Source organism: Leishmania donovani, chromosome 33 (assembly GCF_000227135.1).
Source record: "Leishmania donovani BPK282A1 complete genome, chromosome 33".
Lineage (NCBI taxonomy): Eukaryota > Euglenozoa > Kinetoplastea > Trypanosomatida > Trypanosomatidae > Leishmania > Leishmania donovani.
The window spans coordinates 994,258-1,011,338 of record NC_018260.1 but is presented as its reverse complement, the minus strand read 5'-3'; the positions used below and the strand labels follow the sequence as shown (position 1 = coordinate 1,011,338).

Genomic DNA, 17,081 nt, shown 5'->3' with positions numbered 1-17,081 from the left:
GCTCCCCTTACCTGTTCCTCAGGAACGGCATTGTGGTCGACTAAGGGTGCCGCATGAGGAACATAAAGGGGAACAGCGCATGCGGGTGGGCACTCGAAGAACATTCTCTGCGGAATAATGGAAGTGGCGAGAGTCGCGCAGCGGCAACCAGCTGTCCTTCTTCTATGTTGGCTTTTGTCTGTGCTCGAGTTGCCCTGTGCTCACAATGCACTGTGCGCACCAGCCCATGGCACCGCCATTACCTGCCACGTGAGTGCTGGCATCGACCAAGGCACACAGCACCGTCTCACTGCCATGTAGACTGCTGAGTTCGAGTCCCCCTGAAGAGTGCTGAGCGGCGAAGGCACCCGCAGCTCTTGGGCTCGGAAGCGGGACCACGCACCTTTTCAGCGGAGTCCTACGCAAAGGCATGCCTCAGCAGTGCCGGGGGCAGTGGCCAGTCGCCGCCCGTGTTGCGCAGGGCGGCTATCTGCAAAGCGTCGCAGAGATGTTGCGTGCCGTCGACGAGCGACCATGCGGTTACACAGCTGCCGGGTTGGGAACGCTCTGCCGCATCATTACTTGACGCACGGGTCGCCAGCGCGCACGCCAGCCGATGCCGATTAGAAGCCTTCGGGATGCCTGGCCCCGCCGCGGCGGCATCGACACCGACATCGAACGGTTCCATGGGTCGAAAGGCCTGCCCCAGCCCACGCTCTGTCCATTGCCGTCGCACGACATGTTCTGCCAAAAGGCGAATCAGGAAGTGCAGCAGAACACCCTGTGGGCACAGTGCGGCCAGCGACGAGCTCGAGCAGCCCTGCGCACCACTCTCAGAGCGCCTGCCGTTGCAGCTGCCGAAGCCAGCGCGGTAAAGAAGTTGCTGAACAGCGTTGTAGTCCTCATCGGCTATCAGCTTCGCCGCACGCAGTACGAATGCGGTGGCAGCCTGTAGCACCGGTGACTGCTGCAACGGGTTAGGCTGCTCGGCGGCTGCCTTTGCAGTGGTCGGGGATGAGGGTCCAGTGCCCTCCGTGCTCCCCTCCGCTTCCTCGACTGAAAAGGAACGCTTCGCCGTCTCGAAGACCGAAAGCAAACGTGCCGCGCTTGTGTCATCGCGCACCATCACGCTGTAGCACAGCGCAGCAGCGTGTACCCAAAACAGGTCGCGCACCGGCGGTGCTGAAGAGGTCTCTGGCGAAGGGGTGCGGCCTTCGCCCTTCATCACCGCCGCGTGCGGATCTATGTGCGTTGAGGGCACTTCTGCTACGGTGTCGGCGGCGTATCGCGCAGCCGACACACTGCAGCCGAAAAAGGCAGCCACCTCACACGCTTCCTCATCCACTTTAACGGCGAAGTGCGGCGGCAAATCGGAATCGTCAAGCCGAGCAATCGCGTTGCCGGCTGGACTTTCAGATGGCCCTTCCGCTGCTGCTGCTTCCACCGCGGCATAGAGGAGTGCTTCGGAAATGGAGCCGCCCATGTTGTAGGCGCTGTGAAGAACAAGGTTGTCCCTCTGCGCGCGATTCGCTTCACCTAGTTCGGGTGCTATGGCTGTGTCAAACGCGTTGCCGAAGAAGAGCTCCGCGGCGACACTGACGCTGCCCGACAGCAGCTCCAGGTCCATCGCAACGCTCGCAAAGCAGAGGGACCACACCCACACTCGCCGCGCCAGCCAAACCACCTGCAGGTAGCTCTGCATCGCTTTCGAGTTCTGCTCCACGCGAACCGCGCGCGCACTGGAGGCGTCGCTGCACCCCATCAAGTCACTCACCCAGCCAGGCAGCGCGGAGGCGGAGGCCCCAGTCGGCAGCGGTGCAGCGGGTCCGGCGAGTGCCTCAGAGAGCTTCGACAGGTGAGCCAGTAACTCCTGCTTCACCGACTTCAGCTGGCTCACCAGGCGCTCTACCGCACTGCGAGTACCATGTGGAACAACCTCCTCCATGGCGGACTCCACATGCCAAGAAGATTTGGCCCTTGCATGCGTGTAAGCCTCGCACAGATCCCGCCACTGCTCTCGTATATCCTCGAACGAGCGTTGCAGCTGCTGTGTCGTGCGAATGTCCTTCGGGATCGTTCGCGTGTAGGTTCGACGAAGCCAGCAGGGGAAGTCACCACCAGGACGCTGATTGGCGAAGCGCTTCGTGCGACTCGCTGCCGCTTCGTCTTTTGAGGGCATTCTTCTCCTGCAGAATCCTTCCTGCCGTGATGATGAGGGAGGGTGTGCCGTGCGTGCCATCGCCATCCAAGACCCATCCGTAAGAGCGCAGCGCACGATGCCCATAGACGCCCATGACGGGGGGGGAGGGGGGCATGACGACAGCAATGCGTTAGCGCGTGGCCAACCGTGAGAAGAGCACAGAAGGATACAGAGCGTAGGCGAGGACAAGACGAGGGGGCTCCGCATCGGCAGCAAAAAGAGAAGGGGACGATGCGGGAGCGGAGGCGACAGAGACGTGCACCACCGCACAAAAGGGTCACTGAGCCTATCGGTGGCTGGACAACGAGCTAGTCATGCAACAACGCGGCACAGCGGCACCGGCTAACGTGCATCCCAGAACTGCTATAGACGAAGTGGAGGAGCGAGGAGGCGTGGCCCCATCCTCGCGCATGCACACACACGCACACGCACCCTCAGCAACGGCAAAGCGCCGAAGGTGGGCAAAAACGCGGATAAGGAGTCTACTCATGATGCGCAGCCGAGGACCACAAGCAATTGCAGCACGCCACGTCAACGAATACGCCCGCATCGAGAGAGATCGACCAAGCAGCATCATCAACAACTCGGTCGAGCAAACAAACACCAAACTGAAAAGGCTAACACACATGCGCCACAAAGGACGAAAGATCAACGAACCCTCTCCAGCGAACATACGGGACACCTCGGCCAAAAACGAAAATGTGGCGTCGACGAGGTCGCAGCAGCGGCAGCAGCAGAACGACTCATAGAATGTTCCACAGGGTTGATGCGAACCACTCGCGAGCTGGTGAGCATGCATCGGTGCGTCCGCATGCGAAGCGGTCAATGAGGGCAGACAAATAAGGCGAACGCGAGAGGGCCAGTCGAGAAGGGCGAAGGGATCGATCAAGAGACCGCCAAAAGTGCTGCTGAGGCCCCTTTGTGGCTTTCTTCGCATTCTTTTTTTTTTGTTTCCTTCCGCCTTGTCATGTTACTGGCCCCTCCCCCTCCCGTCCCACCACCACCACCACATTAGTGCACGCGCGCGCACATGCGACGCCAACAACAACACCGGCAAAGACGTTTTCAACGCGCACCCACACACCCCGCGCACGGTCAAACACGAAAAGAAAAACAAGAAAGCGTTTGCGCATCAAAAACGTCTTTACATGCGTCTCAAAGCCCATAAGGGCGAAAGAAAGAGAGAGGTGACAGCGGCCTCGTCCTCTGAAAGCATGCGCGTTGTCGAATGACCGAACCCGTTTCTCTATCACGATTCCGTCAGTGAGTGGGACAAAGAGGAGCGTTCAAAGTCGTACCGCAGCGGCCTCGGTGGACGGTATCGCGTTGTCCAACACGCAGCAATTCGCCCTGCGGCCATCGACGCCGCGCTGCCTGATGCTCTCGATATTCTGCAACGTGCGCACCACCAACGAGGCCGAGGTCGCCATTAGACCAGGGAGCAGTAGACATGGTCAATGACCTCTGTCCAGCTATCTATCTATGCGTGCACGAGTGGAGCATCGCCCATGTGTGGTCCTACTTGATCCGTTCGACTGTCCTAGCCCAGCTTCTTATCGGAAAATGGGTGAAGCGAACCGAACGCCCCAGCAGCGGCAGCAGTTTTCAGTGCTCTGTCGCCTTGGCTCACCCGCGCGAGCACCGAGAGGCGAAAAAAAAAAGCGTCGGCTCTGCAAGAAGGGCGGCTTGCGAGGTCAAGATGAGAAAGCGTGCGAAGGAGAGCGTATGTTTGCCTGGCATAGCTCGTGCCGTTGCCATGTGCTCACGCGTGCGCCACCATCGAACGGCAGCCGGAGAAAAAGGAAAGCGAGAGAGCGTGATGGGAAGGGATGCGAAAGGGGTCTCCGCAGTATCCGTCCGCACATGCGAGCCCCACCCGCACGCCGTGGATGTGAGAGAGAAGACAAAGAAAAAGGGTGCGCTAGCACGAAGGAAGCAGAAAGAGAGAGAGCGCGGTGGGGGCGGGGCGGTCGTGGTGATCCCGACGCCACGGCACCACTCTCGCAGGAGCCAGAAAAAAAAAAACACATACGCATACAGAGACAGAGAAGCCGCCCCTGTTTACGTGTACGCCTCCCTCTCTTCGCAAACAAGATTGAGGAAAGCACGCTTCAACGGCCCGCAGTAAAGAGTACGGTCATGGTTTCTCATTTTTTTTTTTCGTTTTAAAGGAGAGCTCCACCATTCTCACACGCAGCGGGGTGAGACTAGAGAGACGACAGTTGCCACGCTGGCGCGGCGACACACAGCACACGGGATACGTGCAGCTCTCTTTCTCCCTCCTCGTTGTCTTCGCTCTGCTGCGGTTGTTGCTAATGAGAGTTCATCTCCCCTGCCGTCCACGTCATCGGCTCCGCCATGGCGCGCCGAAAAGACGGGTGAAAGGCGGTCGCTCATTCAGCAGCGCACGGCGGAGCTACCGAGCAGCAGGCTCATCGGCGAGATACGCGCGCAGACGGAGCGCAGCTGATTTAGTAACGTTTCCGTGTCGCCCTTCTGCAGCAGTGACACGGCGCGCACGTACCAGAGACCCATGACCACACTCGACACGACACCGCTCGCACGGTTCACGTCCAGCGAGTGATTCGAAAGCGCCAGCCAGGTGTTCTGCCCATGCCCACCATGCGGGTTACTACTGCTGTCTGCCAGGACTCGCCTGATAAGGAGGCGACAGGCCCAACGGACGCAGCGGTAGATCACATAGGTCGTGCCAGCGCAAATCCCGAACGCCTCCCTCACCGGGTCGATCGAGTCTTGCAGGTCTGCCTCGCATCCCTGCCAAGCCACGCAGTGATAAATGCTCGGTAGCGTGTGAAACGCACAAACACCCACGTTGGACATGAGCTGCATCGTGAAGAGCACGTTGATGTCGCCATTCAGTATAATCTTCACCCCCGCCTGCTCCTTGAGCGCTTTGAATGCCGAGTTGTCCTTAGACTGCTTCGGTGCCGTGACGAGGGCGACGGACAAGGCGGATGAGAGCACCTGCGCGCTCACCACATAACTGATCATGCCGCGCGTGAGGTACAGCGGGACGCAAAGGCCCGTCATGGTGCAGCCCGTAAGCAGCACGAAAACGATGAGGGTATCTTGCGCAACCCAACCGATAGGCCCCAGTGCGTACCCCACAGATACCAGCGACGTGAAGAAACATAGAAGTCGGCACCCACGGAGCATCAGTCGCTTTGGGATCCCGAGCAGCAGTACCGCCGGCACCACGGCTGTGGTAGTGGGTATGGCAATCGGAACGCGTGGTACGCAGCGGAAGGTAGCGACACCACTCGCCAATGCAAGCATACCAGACGCGGCGAGACTGTACGTTGCCGTCAAGTGAGAGCGGGCCAAGGCAAAGCGCTTCGCATCGCCCACCAGCTCCGTTCGGCTCTTGATGGCCTCTACGGCAGACTCCAAGGAATGGTTAAGGGCGGCCGGCAAGATGCGGGCGACGAGACCCATTTTGTAAAAGGTGGCCACCACATAGCCACCGAGAATGGCTAGCGAGCCGTAGCGCAGAGTGCGAATTCTGAGCTCCGCCTCAGGTGAGAGGGCAGTGCCGCCGCCCTTGGTGGGAACCGCCTCTGTGCTCTTTACACTCATGCCTGCTCACAGAGGAGGGCTTGGTATACTTGTCAGCAACCAGTTTGGTAAAAGGCTTGCCGAAGAGGCCCAAAGAAGCAGTGCTGAGAGGGGCTCAGCGCAGCTCGCAGCAGCGGGAGAAGGCGCGTGCAAGGTTGGATGACGGTTGAGTACGAGCCTTTGTTCTCCTATTGAGACGTCCAATACAAGTTAGCAAGGTATAAGTGGCCTGCAACGGCGTGCAGCGTTGATTAGAATGACCGCGTCCGTCAAACAGGGGAGTGGCCAGTTCGTGTGGCAAATCACCCGCTACAAAAAAAAAAGGAAAGCGTCACACACGAGAAAATATGCTACAACAGCTTCATGCATACCGTTTCTCGCGACTGGATCTCTCTTCGGGGGGAGAGAAGGAAGATCGAGTCCGCGAGACTATCCTTCGCAAAACTCGCGGCAAAGATACGGGGCGCCCAGAGAATGAGAGGGATCAGACAGCCGCGCATAAAATGAATGGAAACGTACGCGCGAGCGTTTTGCCATGCCATTCGGCAGCAGGAAGCAATGCAAAATGTGAAGTGGGTCGAGAAGCAAAGTATCGCGAAGGTGGAGAAGCACACCGAAAGCGGCAATGACGATGAGTTGGCAGACCCTCTCGTATCCACTGCTGCCGGCCTGGCCCCCGCCTCCCCCCAACACCTCACCCTCCATCGTATCCCACATATTGTATTCGGTGCGGCGAAGCACACCACTCAGCGAGACGGTACACGCGTGCCTCTGGGCTCGGTGCCTTTTCTTTTTGAAGAATGTTCGGCCATCTTGGCACTGCGAAAATACGGAGTGCCATCCCGGAGTAATACATGAAATACGCAAAAACAAAACAGCGCGGCGAGCGGGTGCACAAGCAGAAAAAGTGTGTGTGTGTGCATATCGGTCGGTGGTCAGGGGCGTTCCACCACCCACATCCTCACCATCCTCGCACCCTGATACGGAGACCTAACGGGGAGTCCAAGAATCGCTTGAGAAGCTCTCTGCTTTTGTGCTGGTTCGCCTGCACACTGCTGATGCTTGGGGGGGGAGGGGGGGCGTACACGTGCACGCACACACACGCCGGAAACGATGACGATTTGCTGCAATTCATCTTCCCCTCCTCAACGCAGGCGACGATGCAAGCGCACCTCCTTCTTTGTTGCTTAACAGCCGCTCGAGCTCTTACAGCTTTCCTGAGAGCATCAGAAACGCTTCAAAGAGCCGTTGGCCAACGCGACTGGTGAGGCGCTCGGGGGAAAGAGAGGCGGAGGGATGATGGGGGTGGAGGGTGAGCAAGAACAGAACGAACAAAGGAAGAATGAATCCAACGGTACAAGCACGAGCGCAGCGCTACCGGTACACATGCCATCACATCGCACAACAAAGAAGGGCGAGCCACGAGGAAGAGGGAAAAGAAGGGAGAAACATGTAGAAGACACAAGAGCGGAGAAGAATCTAACTTCACTCGAGAAGCACGCACATATATGTATGTACATATATATATGTGTGTGTGTCTGTGCGTGTGGGGGGAGGGGGGGGTGCATCGTACAAAGCAAGCGGTCACACCCCCTCCGCCCTGCAGAGACGAGAGTCGCAAAAAGACGACGACAACATAAATGATAAAGAAATGGCAAAACAAAGACAGATAACATGATGAGCTACTCTACTACAACCAAGACATCAACAACAACAGTGGCACAGTGCACGACGGAGAAGGAGCGGTCGGGCGGGAAGAGACTAGCAGTCGTGGTGGTCGTTGTGTGCAGAGAGTACGCGAAAGAGCGCACGAAAACGTGTGAGAGAAGGAGACTGTGTGCCAGAGGCAACGGAAAGCAGAAAGCAGCAGTAGCAGCTGGATCGACCCGTGTGTGCGTGTACAAGAATGCAAGAGGGAAAGGGTCATGCCATCACACTGCACCTCACTTCATCCCAGCATCGCCATCTAGGCAGTTATGACACCCCCGTTCCTTCATATTTTGACACCTGCACTCTCCAGACCCTCCCCACGTCGACTCGCCCTTCCAGATGGCTATCGCCACGGCATCTTCAGCCATGCGTCCTCCACACCGGTTACCATGCACTGCCGTTGCTGGTAACGACGAAAACGTCCAACCCACCGGCACGTGCACACACAAACGCGGGGAGAGAGGCATTCGCCCACCACAAGCCGACTTCTCAATACGAAGCAACCCAACAAGATCGAGAGAAGTACGGAGGACAAGGAGAGAAAAGGACACGCACACACGCACACACAAACAAACAAAAAGGAAGAGGAGCGAGTCCGCATACGGGCTCTTACACGCCTTCTGCTTAGCGCCGGTTGGGCCGCACCGCCGATGGAGACGGCGATGCCGTGTCGATGCGGCCGACCAGTTCGGTCTGGCGACCAGTCAAAGACGCCGGCTCTGGTGCTGCCGCATCACGCTGCGTCCACACCGAGGACTGGGTGTTGGTGCTTGCGTTGTTCGACACACCGCCGACGCTGCTTATGCCGTCGCCGAACTCCCAAGAAGAAATCCTGTCATCTATGTGACGCAGAAGCGGCGAGATGAAGCGCCCAATCGAGGTAGAATTGCGGTTTATGACTGGCTCACGCTGAATGCTCATGGCGCGCGTTTTCGCTGGCGCACACGCAATCGGAGTCGGGTGCGTGCTCGCATTCGCGAACGCCTTGGGTGTTGCGCCACTCTTGACATCGAAGGTCGCCTGTTCCAGAACCGTGGCGGCGGTCATGTAAAGGTCGTGCAGAGTTGGCGCGCGAGAAGCCATGTCCTCTAAAGCACCACCTACAAGCAGTCCAATTGAGCTAAAGTTGACGGGCTCGGCGTAGGCGGCGTAAAGCGCATCGGTCAGGTGCTTTGGTGCCGGCGCCGCCCCTACTCTGATGTCCATACGCTTCAGCTCCATTGCCGCGGGCGGCAGCATGCACAGGTGCGGCACATGGCCCTTGTCCACCACAGAACTCGTGTTTCCGTCATCAAAGGCGACGTAGACCATCTGAACAAGAGGCACCACGCTCACCTCCGAAACGCGGCACGCAAAACAGGGCAGAAGGCCCTTTGCCTCTATTTCAAACAGCGCCATCAGCACGCGACGCGCGAGGTGGTAGCGAGAGAGGCCACCTCTGCTCGACGGCTGTGCGTCAGACACGGCTGCCAGCGTCGGTGCCACACGCCGACTCGTGTCCGCCGCCGGTGACATGCGAGGTATGCGATAGCGCAACGCCACGGAGACCACGCCACTGGCCACTGCAGTAGGCGGCATGCAAATGGCCTCAATGTACAGAAAATGAAGGGCGCTCTGTTTGTTACACGGTATCGGGCCCGTCAACTCGCCGTCCGCCGACATCGGGTGAAACAAGAGACCGCCGCATGAGGCAGACGAGGGGTCCGCCTGGAACCATACGGCGTCCACCAAAGAGCCCCACCGCTGCTGCTCCACCGGGTTCGTCACGTCTGTCACCACCTTCGCGTAGTTGTCCACATCGTCCGGTATGTGCACCGCAACAGGCACCTCGGCAACGAGGGAGGGCGGCGAGCTGCGGGCAGCACACAGCCGCGCCACCTCCTTCACCACGACGCAGAGCGCCGCGGCTGTGGACTTCATGCAAGAGAAAGCACCCTTGCGGCCCACCACGGCGAGCAGGGCCTCTTCTGAGGTGAGCATACCCTTGGCCACGTCAGCGGCGCACCAATCACGGCGAAGCATCTTGATGACAGCGTAGCGCATGCACGCGGTCAGCCACGTGCGCTCGACGGCGTCGTCCTTCTCGGCAACGGCCGCACGACTCTTGCGCACCGCCTCGTTGGCGTGGATGAGAAGAGCGTAAAAGGCGTTCGCCACCTCGCTGTCCGTCTCCTGCCACGCGGAGATAGGCATGGACGCTGGAGAGACAACCATGTGCTCATTCACAACGTTCGCCGCCGCCGCCGCCTTCGAAGGGGCCGCCGCCAAGGGTGCAGATGGGAAGGAGCCGGCACTGCCACCAGAGTCACCTCCTGAAGGAGCCATGCTGCGGCCAACAGGTTTGCACGTCTCGCTGGAGGGGTTTTTGCCCTTGGCATCTACAGCCTCCCTCGGCGCCTTCTCTCGTAGGCGGTAATAGCGCATCATGGACTCTGTCGGCGGCACAAAGTGATCGTGTCCGTCCGCGGCCCCGTATTCGCCATAAATGCTAAGCGTCGGCCACGCCGTGCCACCACTGCGCTTCGACAGCGCATTCATCAGCTGATCATGAGAGTCGTACCCGTGCAGCTTTAGCCACGACTCGTAGTGCTCCATGAACTCGACAGTGAGGTTCATCTGGTGCGCCATGAGACTCATATCGCTTAGCACGCAGCCGTAGACGGCGACCTGAGCCGCACGGGTGCGCTCGCCCTCGGCCGCTGACACCTCAAAACACTCGCCGCGCTGCTGACGCTCGCGGATCGCCTTCATCAGAGCTGCTATCATTTCCTGCTCGGCAGCTACGGCATTTAGAGTCTCCTTGGTAAGACTGGCAGTGTCCATCACACCAATGGTGGGCTCGCTCGGCAGGGAAAGCGCATCGCTGTCCTGCAAGTAGCCGTGGGCTCGGCTCTGCGAGTTGAACAGCAAGCCACGGCTCGCGCTCTCTGTGTGAGACTGTAGCGCCGAAGCGGATGCGCTGTTGGCCTCGTTGAGCAACAAGGTGTGGTTGAGTAGCAGAATCATGTGCTCCGATTGGTTGAAGAACTCTTGGTACATGTACTTCTCCTCCGGGGTGAGGTAGCAGCTCGTGGCTGCCGTCACCGCAATCGACGGCACGTTCTCACGGAAAATGCGACTAACGGATCGTAAACGGCGACGCTCCTGCGCCACTACCGCTTGCCGGTCGCTGTCAAGAATCGAGACGGCGGCGGCAAAAGGATACGCTTGGAGGCACGCGTCCATCTCCTCCACCGTCTGCGGCAGGCTTTCGCCGTGGTCGGTGAGAACGTACTCGAGCTGCTCCTTGCAGTTCCAAAGGTGACTGATCGAGTGCGAGAGGACCCAACGGTAGAACCACTGCATAGACGACACCTCCCACGCGATCTCGGCGTAGGCCTTGTTTTGGCTAAAGAAGTCAAGCACCTGCGAGGCCGACAGTGGCGTACCGCCGCGGCTGTGCCGCTTCTGGTAACTTTGGAAGTCCTCCTGCACCTGCAGCACACGTTGCTTCAGAGAGTCGATTTCGCCCTCGACGTCGTACGGCACCGGCGGTGGCACGTACGACGGCGGCGCCTCCTCGCAAAGGGTGAAGGGGTAGTTGGGAGACTTGAGCACGCTCAAGGTAGGCGCGTCCACAGTGCGGCGCATATCAATGGGCTGCAGCGGCTTCCTCACGTTCTTCACTGGGCGATGGCCCGCCTTGTCTTCAACGATGTAGGCGTCATGCAGTGAGCGGCGCAGCTGCTGCAACGCCTCCACCTCCCGCTGCAGCTCTTGCGTGTGGGGAACAAGGGACATGTTCTCTTCTGCTTGTCGTTTCGCTCACGTGCTCCCGTTTCAACCAACTTTGTGCTTGGAGAGGATCGGGGGAGGAGACGCTGTGGAGTAAGAAGTACAGTAGGGGATGGGGGATGGCTGACTAGTTGTCTCGGTATAAACTCTTTAGCGATGGAGCGGTGCCCACAAGCTTGCTGGTGGGCACATATGGTGAGAGAGAGCGCGTGGAAGGGCACGGCAAAGAAGCAGGGTACGTGATTACAAGTAGGAGACGTTTATCGGGAAAGGAATTGCAGACCGAAAGGAACGCGCGCGTAGCAAAGGCAACTGTGGGCTGTCGAGGGAACAGCGTCAGAAAGAAACGGCTGAGAACGCGGGCACGCCTGCTCGGGAAGAAGACATGCTGCCGCGGTCGCACGGAACGTCAGTTGCGCGCATAACCGTAGCCGTCCAACACAAAAAGCCATTTGCACGCAGGTATCGCCGGTGTGCATACATCACCCTACTTCAGTGGGTTGCTGCCGTCCCCATCCACAGGAAGGATTCGCGGCTATGTTAGTGCCCTCCTGCGTACCCATGCGGGCATGCATGTGCCCGTGCCGGAGAGCGACTCAGTATACGTGCACTCGTGTGGGAGTCATCTGTTACGCGCATACCGATAGAGGTGACGGAGAGCCACCGCCTCGGCCTTTTGATCACTTGAGGAAATAGCGACATCTTTAGCCGCCTCGACGAAAACCGCCACCGCCACCGCCACCAGCACGGCCGCCACCACCGCGCCGTTGACCACCGCCACCGCCACCGCGATTTCGGCCTTGCCCGCTGCGTCCCCCAGCACCGCCGCAGCCACCACGAGCTGGTGGTGCGTGCGCATTCGGTCCTCCACCCCCAAGGACAGAGGAACCAGCTTTGACTCTCGGGGAAGGCTGGCTGTGCAATGCCGGCAGCGGCATATTCTGTCGCCCACCACCGCTACCACGGCCGCGGTTGGTAGCGCCGCCACGCGACGCCGGCAAAGGCTGCGTGCCGGACGTGGGTGCTTTCGGTCCAGTAAAGGACGACGGCGCTGAGGTGCCGAGCACACTCGGCGCCGAGGAACCGCCGACATTACGGCTACCACCACCGGTGCTATCTTGCAGAAGGACAGAAGATGTAATTGGGCCAAGAACTGCACCACCACCGCCATCACCGGTCGCGGGCCCCTGCGATATCGAGCTGCTGCTCCAATTGGAGAGACGCACATCCTCTGCAGGGCCACCGCTGCCGCTGCTAAGGTTGCTCGTGTTGAGGCTGCCCCAAACCGAGTCGCCGGAGCGTGGAGGAGGACCGCCGGCACGACCGCGCGGCGGGGCGCCCGCAGATGGGTGGGCGTACACGCTTGTTTCCAAAACAGCCGTGTCGTCCCCTCCCGAGGGGCCTGATGGAAAAGGCAACCACCCGAAGGGGTGAAGAGCTGAGAAGAGTGGCCCGCCATCGCTCACAAAGCCAGAGCCAGTGAGCGCTTCCCCGCCGATGCCGCTGTCGCGGAAAATAGGCTCTTGGCCACCGGCCGGCGCCACACTCGGCGGAGGAAAGAAGCTACTGTCGACTGACGGGATGAACAGCCTACTGTCGCCCCTCTGGGCTTTGAACGATGCAGGGATAGGAGGCACAGCGCTGTTGTCCGCCATGCCGTGAGTGAGGTGGTGCACTGGTGTCGGCTGAAGCGGTGGTGACACTCCTGAAGTGCCGTGTGAAAAGGGCTGCGGAGAGCCCCACAGCGGGTTATCATACCTGACCTGCTGCATCGGAGGGCCACCGCTGTGGTGCACGACCCCCTGAAAGACGGCCGAGCTGCTTGACGTGGGTGTCGAATCGGGCGCTGGCACCATTGAAGTGCCTTGGCTCGGTGCCGGCGCCTCGTGCGTTGATCGGAGCTGCTTTTGGTTCGGCAATGGCGACTGATGCGCCGAGGAATGTGGGTCTCTGCTGTCATGAGAGTGCTGCTGCCGCTGCTGTTGCTGCTGTCGCTGCTGCTGCTTTGCAGGTCTCTTGTTTGCACTCATCTGTGTAGCCGGAACGCGAGCCTCCGGTGCGGAAGGTGTAGTAGTGGCTGCTGGGGCGGAGCTTACCGCCGCCGCCTTTGCATCTGCAAGCCGCTGTGCCTCCTCCCGCCTCTCCCTTTCGTGCTGCACCTGCAGCTGCTCCTCCTGCGCGGTGTGCTGCATGCCTTGTAGGTACTGCATCACACGACAGCGGTCAACATCGCTGGGGGTATGGGATGGCGCGGCGTTGGTGCTGCCAGAGGCGGTGTTCACGACGTAAACTGGATCAGCAACAGAGATGGAGCAGTCGCCAGCTTGACGTTGCAACGTTGGGTATATGAAGGTCGTGAATTCGTGCAAACCGTGAGGAATGGCTTCGCGCTGCAGCGCGAGTCGAAGCCGTGATGCGCTACAGCTGCCTTCACGAACGACATCGTCGGCGTAGCGCGCCTCCATCGTTTTCAAGAAGGCCCGCGCTGCCTCAGCAGCCTCCTTTCCTCGCGACTCTTCGTTGTCCGCCGCGGAGAAGGCAACTTTTAGTTCCGCTCCGCTGCTGCCAGCGACGCTTTGGGCTGCCGAGGGGCCCGAAGCCCGCAGCACCGATCGAAGTCCCTCACGCAGTAACGCGCGCGCATCAGCGGAGTTCGCTCTTCCGCCTGCCGCAGCTGCTGCCTGGTCGCCCGCAAAGCAGCGGTGCAGCGAGCGAGTAGCCAAGTGCAAGGCACTCTCCACGGTTCGGTTGAATGAGCTGGCGTTGACGCTGTAGAGAGGGGCGCCAATCGTGGCTCCAAGCTCCTCCAAAGTCCCTAGCGCTTCCCACTTCGCGGCCTCCATCGTCTTTGCTGCTGCTTTGTTCTTCACGCTGCTGTCATTGCCCTTGCCGCCGGCCGCCGCGGCGGGGCTCTTTTCGGGCGCGCCTGTCTCCTCTGCTGTGCTCTGCAACGGCATTAGTCGACGCTCGAGAACGCGCAAGTACTGCTCCATCATGCCGTCGGCGTTCTCCGTATGCACCGGGTGCAGCGTCTGCGACGTTAGCCATGTGCGCCATAGGGGGTGTCGCAGGTACTCGTCCGGCCGCGTGCGCTCCCACTCCTCGCTGAGTCGCCACGTCGTGATGAGGCGCTCCACTTCAGGAAGCAAAAAGCGTAAGACGAGAAGAGTGCGATTCGAGTTCTTTTCGGAGGCCTCGCAGACGTCGCTCTCACCCTCTGACTGCAAGGGGTCCTGAGGTGGGGCGAGCAGCTCCTCACCGTCGGCATCCACGCCACGCGCTGTCTCGTGTGTGCCGCATTGAGCTCGATCTTCAGACGTCGCCGCGTACGTGGGCGCGGCGTTACTTCGGTCCGCCACCCTCTCTTCGTGTAGTGTGTCGCCATCCTCGCCCACCACCCATGTAAAGTCCATGAAGCGCTCCGGTGCCGCGAGGGCCGTTGCGTCGATGGCGTCGGTCAGAAACAGTCGATGCCATGGACAGTTGCCGTGGTGGCCGCTGTTGGAGGTGTCACTGCATTGCTGCTGCTGCTGCTGCGGGGTGTCCTTCTGCAGTGCTAGGCGCTGAGAAAAGGTCATTGTAATAGTGGTGACAGACCGCGTTTCGATCTTCGTTACCGTCTTGGTCGTCACAGTCGTTGAGGGGAAGGCAAAGGCCTCTGCGGCGGCGCCAGCATCAGCGGTGCCCAGAAGTGTAGTCGCCTCCACCGGCGAGAGTGCGACACCGCTGCGCATGTGTGTGCTCTGCTCACCGAGTGCTTCCTCTGAATCCTCCTCGATGGGCATCTCTTCATTGCAGGCGATGTCGCTGCCCAACCCAAGGCTCACGCGCACCTCCTCTTCGCTGCGACCATCCCGGCTGCCTCGGCTGGCAGACGAGGACGGCGTAGCGCTCACCGCGGCGTCTTCCTCCCCGTACCCCTGTGAGTACGCGCACGCCTCAAGCTTGTCGTCACCGTCCTTAGCTCCGTCACTCTGATCCGCTGAACCGTTCACAAGTGCAGCGGCGACAACGGCAGCCTCGTCCTTGACCTCGCCGGAGTGCCGACTGCGGTTGGCGCTGAGAATCGCTGCCTCCACCTCCGCAAGGGCATCAAGCACGTCTTCGTTGCCGCCCCCAACGCCATCGCCACTACTGGACCCCCCCGAAGCCCCTGCCCGTTGCTGCGGTTGCCGCAGATCAACATCTTCGTCAACAAAACTCTGCGTTTCGTCGCGGGATACGTCTGCAGTTGAGCGACCAAAAGCGCAAGCAGCAGTGTCCAAAGCCTCAGCTGTCCCGGTTGTCGCGATTGTGGTTGTCGTGGCTGTCGTGACAATCTCGCGCACGGCCACCACAGCAGGGCTGTGGGCGCAGAACTGGCACCGCACATGCCATCCAAGGAGCATCATCGCGTCCGCGAAAGAAACCATCTCCGACTGCGTCGATGTCTCCTTGTGCACGCGTCTGTTCCCTTCCTCCTCGTCTGCGGAGGATAGGATCGTCGGTGGGCTCTTCCATGGCAGTGCTCCCCAGCGAGAAGGTCGGAAGGTTCCTGCACGAGCGGCGCATTCCGCATGCTCCAAGTCGGCCGCGTCACCGTCGGAGTTCTCTGCCTCCACCGATTGCACGTCACCCGTAGCAGCCACCGTGTACCCGTAGAGTATCATCAGCAATGCCATGTACTGCAGCACCACCTCCCCGTTCACGCCAGTCTCGGAGCAAGCGGCGCCGCTGCTCGGCTCTGGCCGAGGGCGCTTCTTTGGAGCGAAAAAGAGCTGCAGAATACGATCATTCACGTTGCTTCCCGTGTACCGCAGTCTGGGCACAACGGCGCCAGCTGCGCAGTTGACCCCAGACGAGGCGGGGTCCAGAACGGCCAGCGTGTCCTCCATACACTGCCGCACCACGCTAGGCGGGGTTCCTCGTGGAAGCAGGCAGCGTGTCCGAGCTGCTGTGCTAGTGGCCGCTTCAGCATCTGGTGGGCGAAGTATCACCGCGGCACAAAAGGCGCGAACCGTCGCGGACTCCATGATACTCAGCGACGGGCTCCCTAGCAGGAGTTGGCGAGCACAGGAGACCGTGGCCTCGTCGGTTGCGACGCCCTGCTCGCCAGTAGTATGTCGGTCGCGCCAGGCACAGCCCTCTCGGTGAGCGCGCGCCAGCAAGCCAGCCGTGATCCGATGCTGTCGCTCTAGCTGCGTAGCGTGCGCCAGTATCGCGGTGGAGTGCTCGTTCGGGGTCGCTACACCGCTCGGGCCCACATGGAATGGAAGGATACGTGCCAACTTGGCCAGCGCTAGCCGCTCCTCTTCCGACAGAACGACGGTAGTGTTGCAGCACGGTGCGCACAGCACCAGGTGTACAGCGGGTGTTTCCGCGGCGTTGGGAGAGTGTGCCGTTGGCGTTGTTGCCGGCGCCCTCACCGTGAAGTGGAGAGGATGCAAATTGGACGCCGCCAGCAGCGCCACCGCATAGTCACTCGACTGCAGCCAGCGGAAGAAGTCGCCGTGTTCATGCCATGCGCTGTACGCATCCCTAAAAGACGAGAAGTGCAGAAATGTCTCTGTCGGCCACAGTGTTGCCCCGGCAGCGGCCACGTTCTCCAACGAAGGCGCCGCATCGTCAGCGGCAGCATCCAGTGCGGTCATGATAGCAAAAAGGAAAACAAGAGCAGAAGCGGTGACCAGCGCAGACGCAAGGCTACTGTGAAAGCCTCGCAGCGCGCGTGGTGGGGCTTCCGGAGCGTTGTCGGGGCAAGGCTCTGTGTAGACACGTTTGCCCACGCTCTTCGGCCACGGTGTGGAGGTCCCGTCTGTGGGGTCGTGTACGTGTTCGTTGATCTATGGGGAAGAGACGAGGG

At 60.2% G+C, this 17,081-nt stretch overlaps 4 protein-coding genes across 4 annotated transcripts; all 4 read right to left on the bottom strand.

The window, feature by feature from the left end:
• Positions 1-397: 397 nt before the first annotated feature.
• On the bottom strand, positions 398-2,158 carry LDBPK_332610 (hypothetical protein, conserved; the record flags this gene model as incomplete). Its single annotated transcript, XM_003864037.1, has 1 exon — positions 398-2,158. The coding sequence occupies one exon, from the start codon at positions 2,156-2,158 to the stop codon at positions 398-400; it is 1,761 nt and encodes a 586-aa protein (XP_003864085.1).
• Positions 2,159-4,576: 2,418 nt separating this feature from the next.
• LDBPK_332600 (hypothetical protein, conserved) lies at positions 4,577-5,776 on the bottom strand (the record flags this gene model as incomplete). The annotated part of the gene is made up of 1 exon (XM_003864036.1): positions 4,577-5,776. One exon carries the CDS (start codon positions 5,774-5,776, stop codon positions 4,577-4,579), a length of 1,200 nt encoding a protein of 399 aa, XP_003864084.1.
• Positions 5,777-8,089: 2,313 nt separating this feature from the next.
• LDBPK_332590 (hypothetical protein, conserved) lies at positions 8,090-11,245 on the bottom strand (the record flags this gene model as incomplete). Its single annotated transcript, XM_003864035.1, has 1 exon — positions 8,090-11,245. The coding sequence occupies one exon, from the start codon at positions 11,243-11,245 to the stop codon at positions 8,090-8,092; it is 3,156 nt and encodes a 1,051-aa protein (XP_003864083.1).
• Positions 11,246-11,943: 698 nt separating this feature from the next.
• Positions 11,944-16,869, bottom strand: LDBPK_332580 (hypothetical protein, conserved; the record flags this gene model as incomplete). The annotated part of the gene is made up of 1 exon (XM_003864034.1): positions 11,944-16,869. The coding sequence occupies one exon, from the start codon at positions 16,867-16,869 to the stop codon at positions 11,944-11,946; it is 4,926 nt and encodes a 1,641-aa protein (XP_003864082.1).
• Between the last annotated feature and the right edge of the window lie 212 nt (positions 16,870-17,081).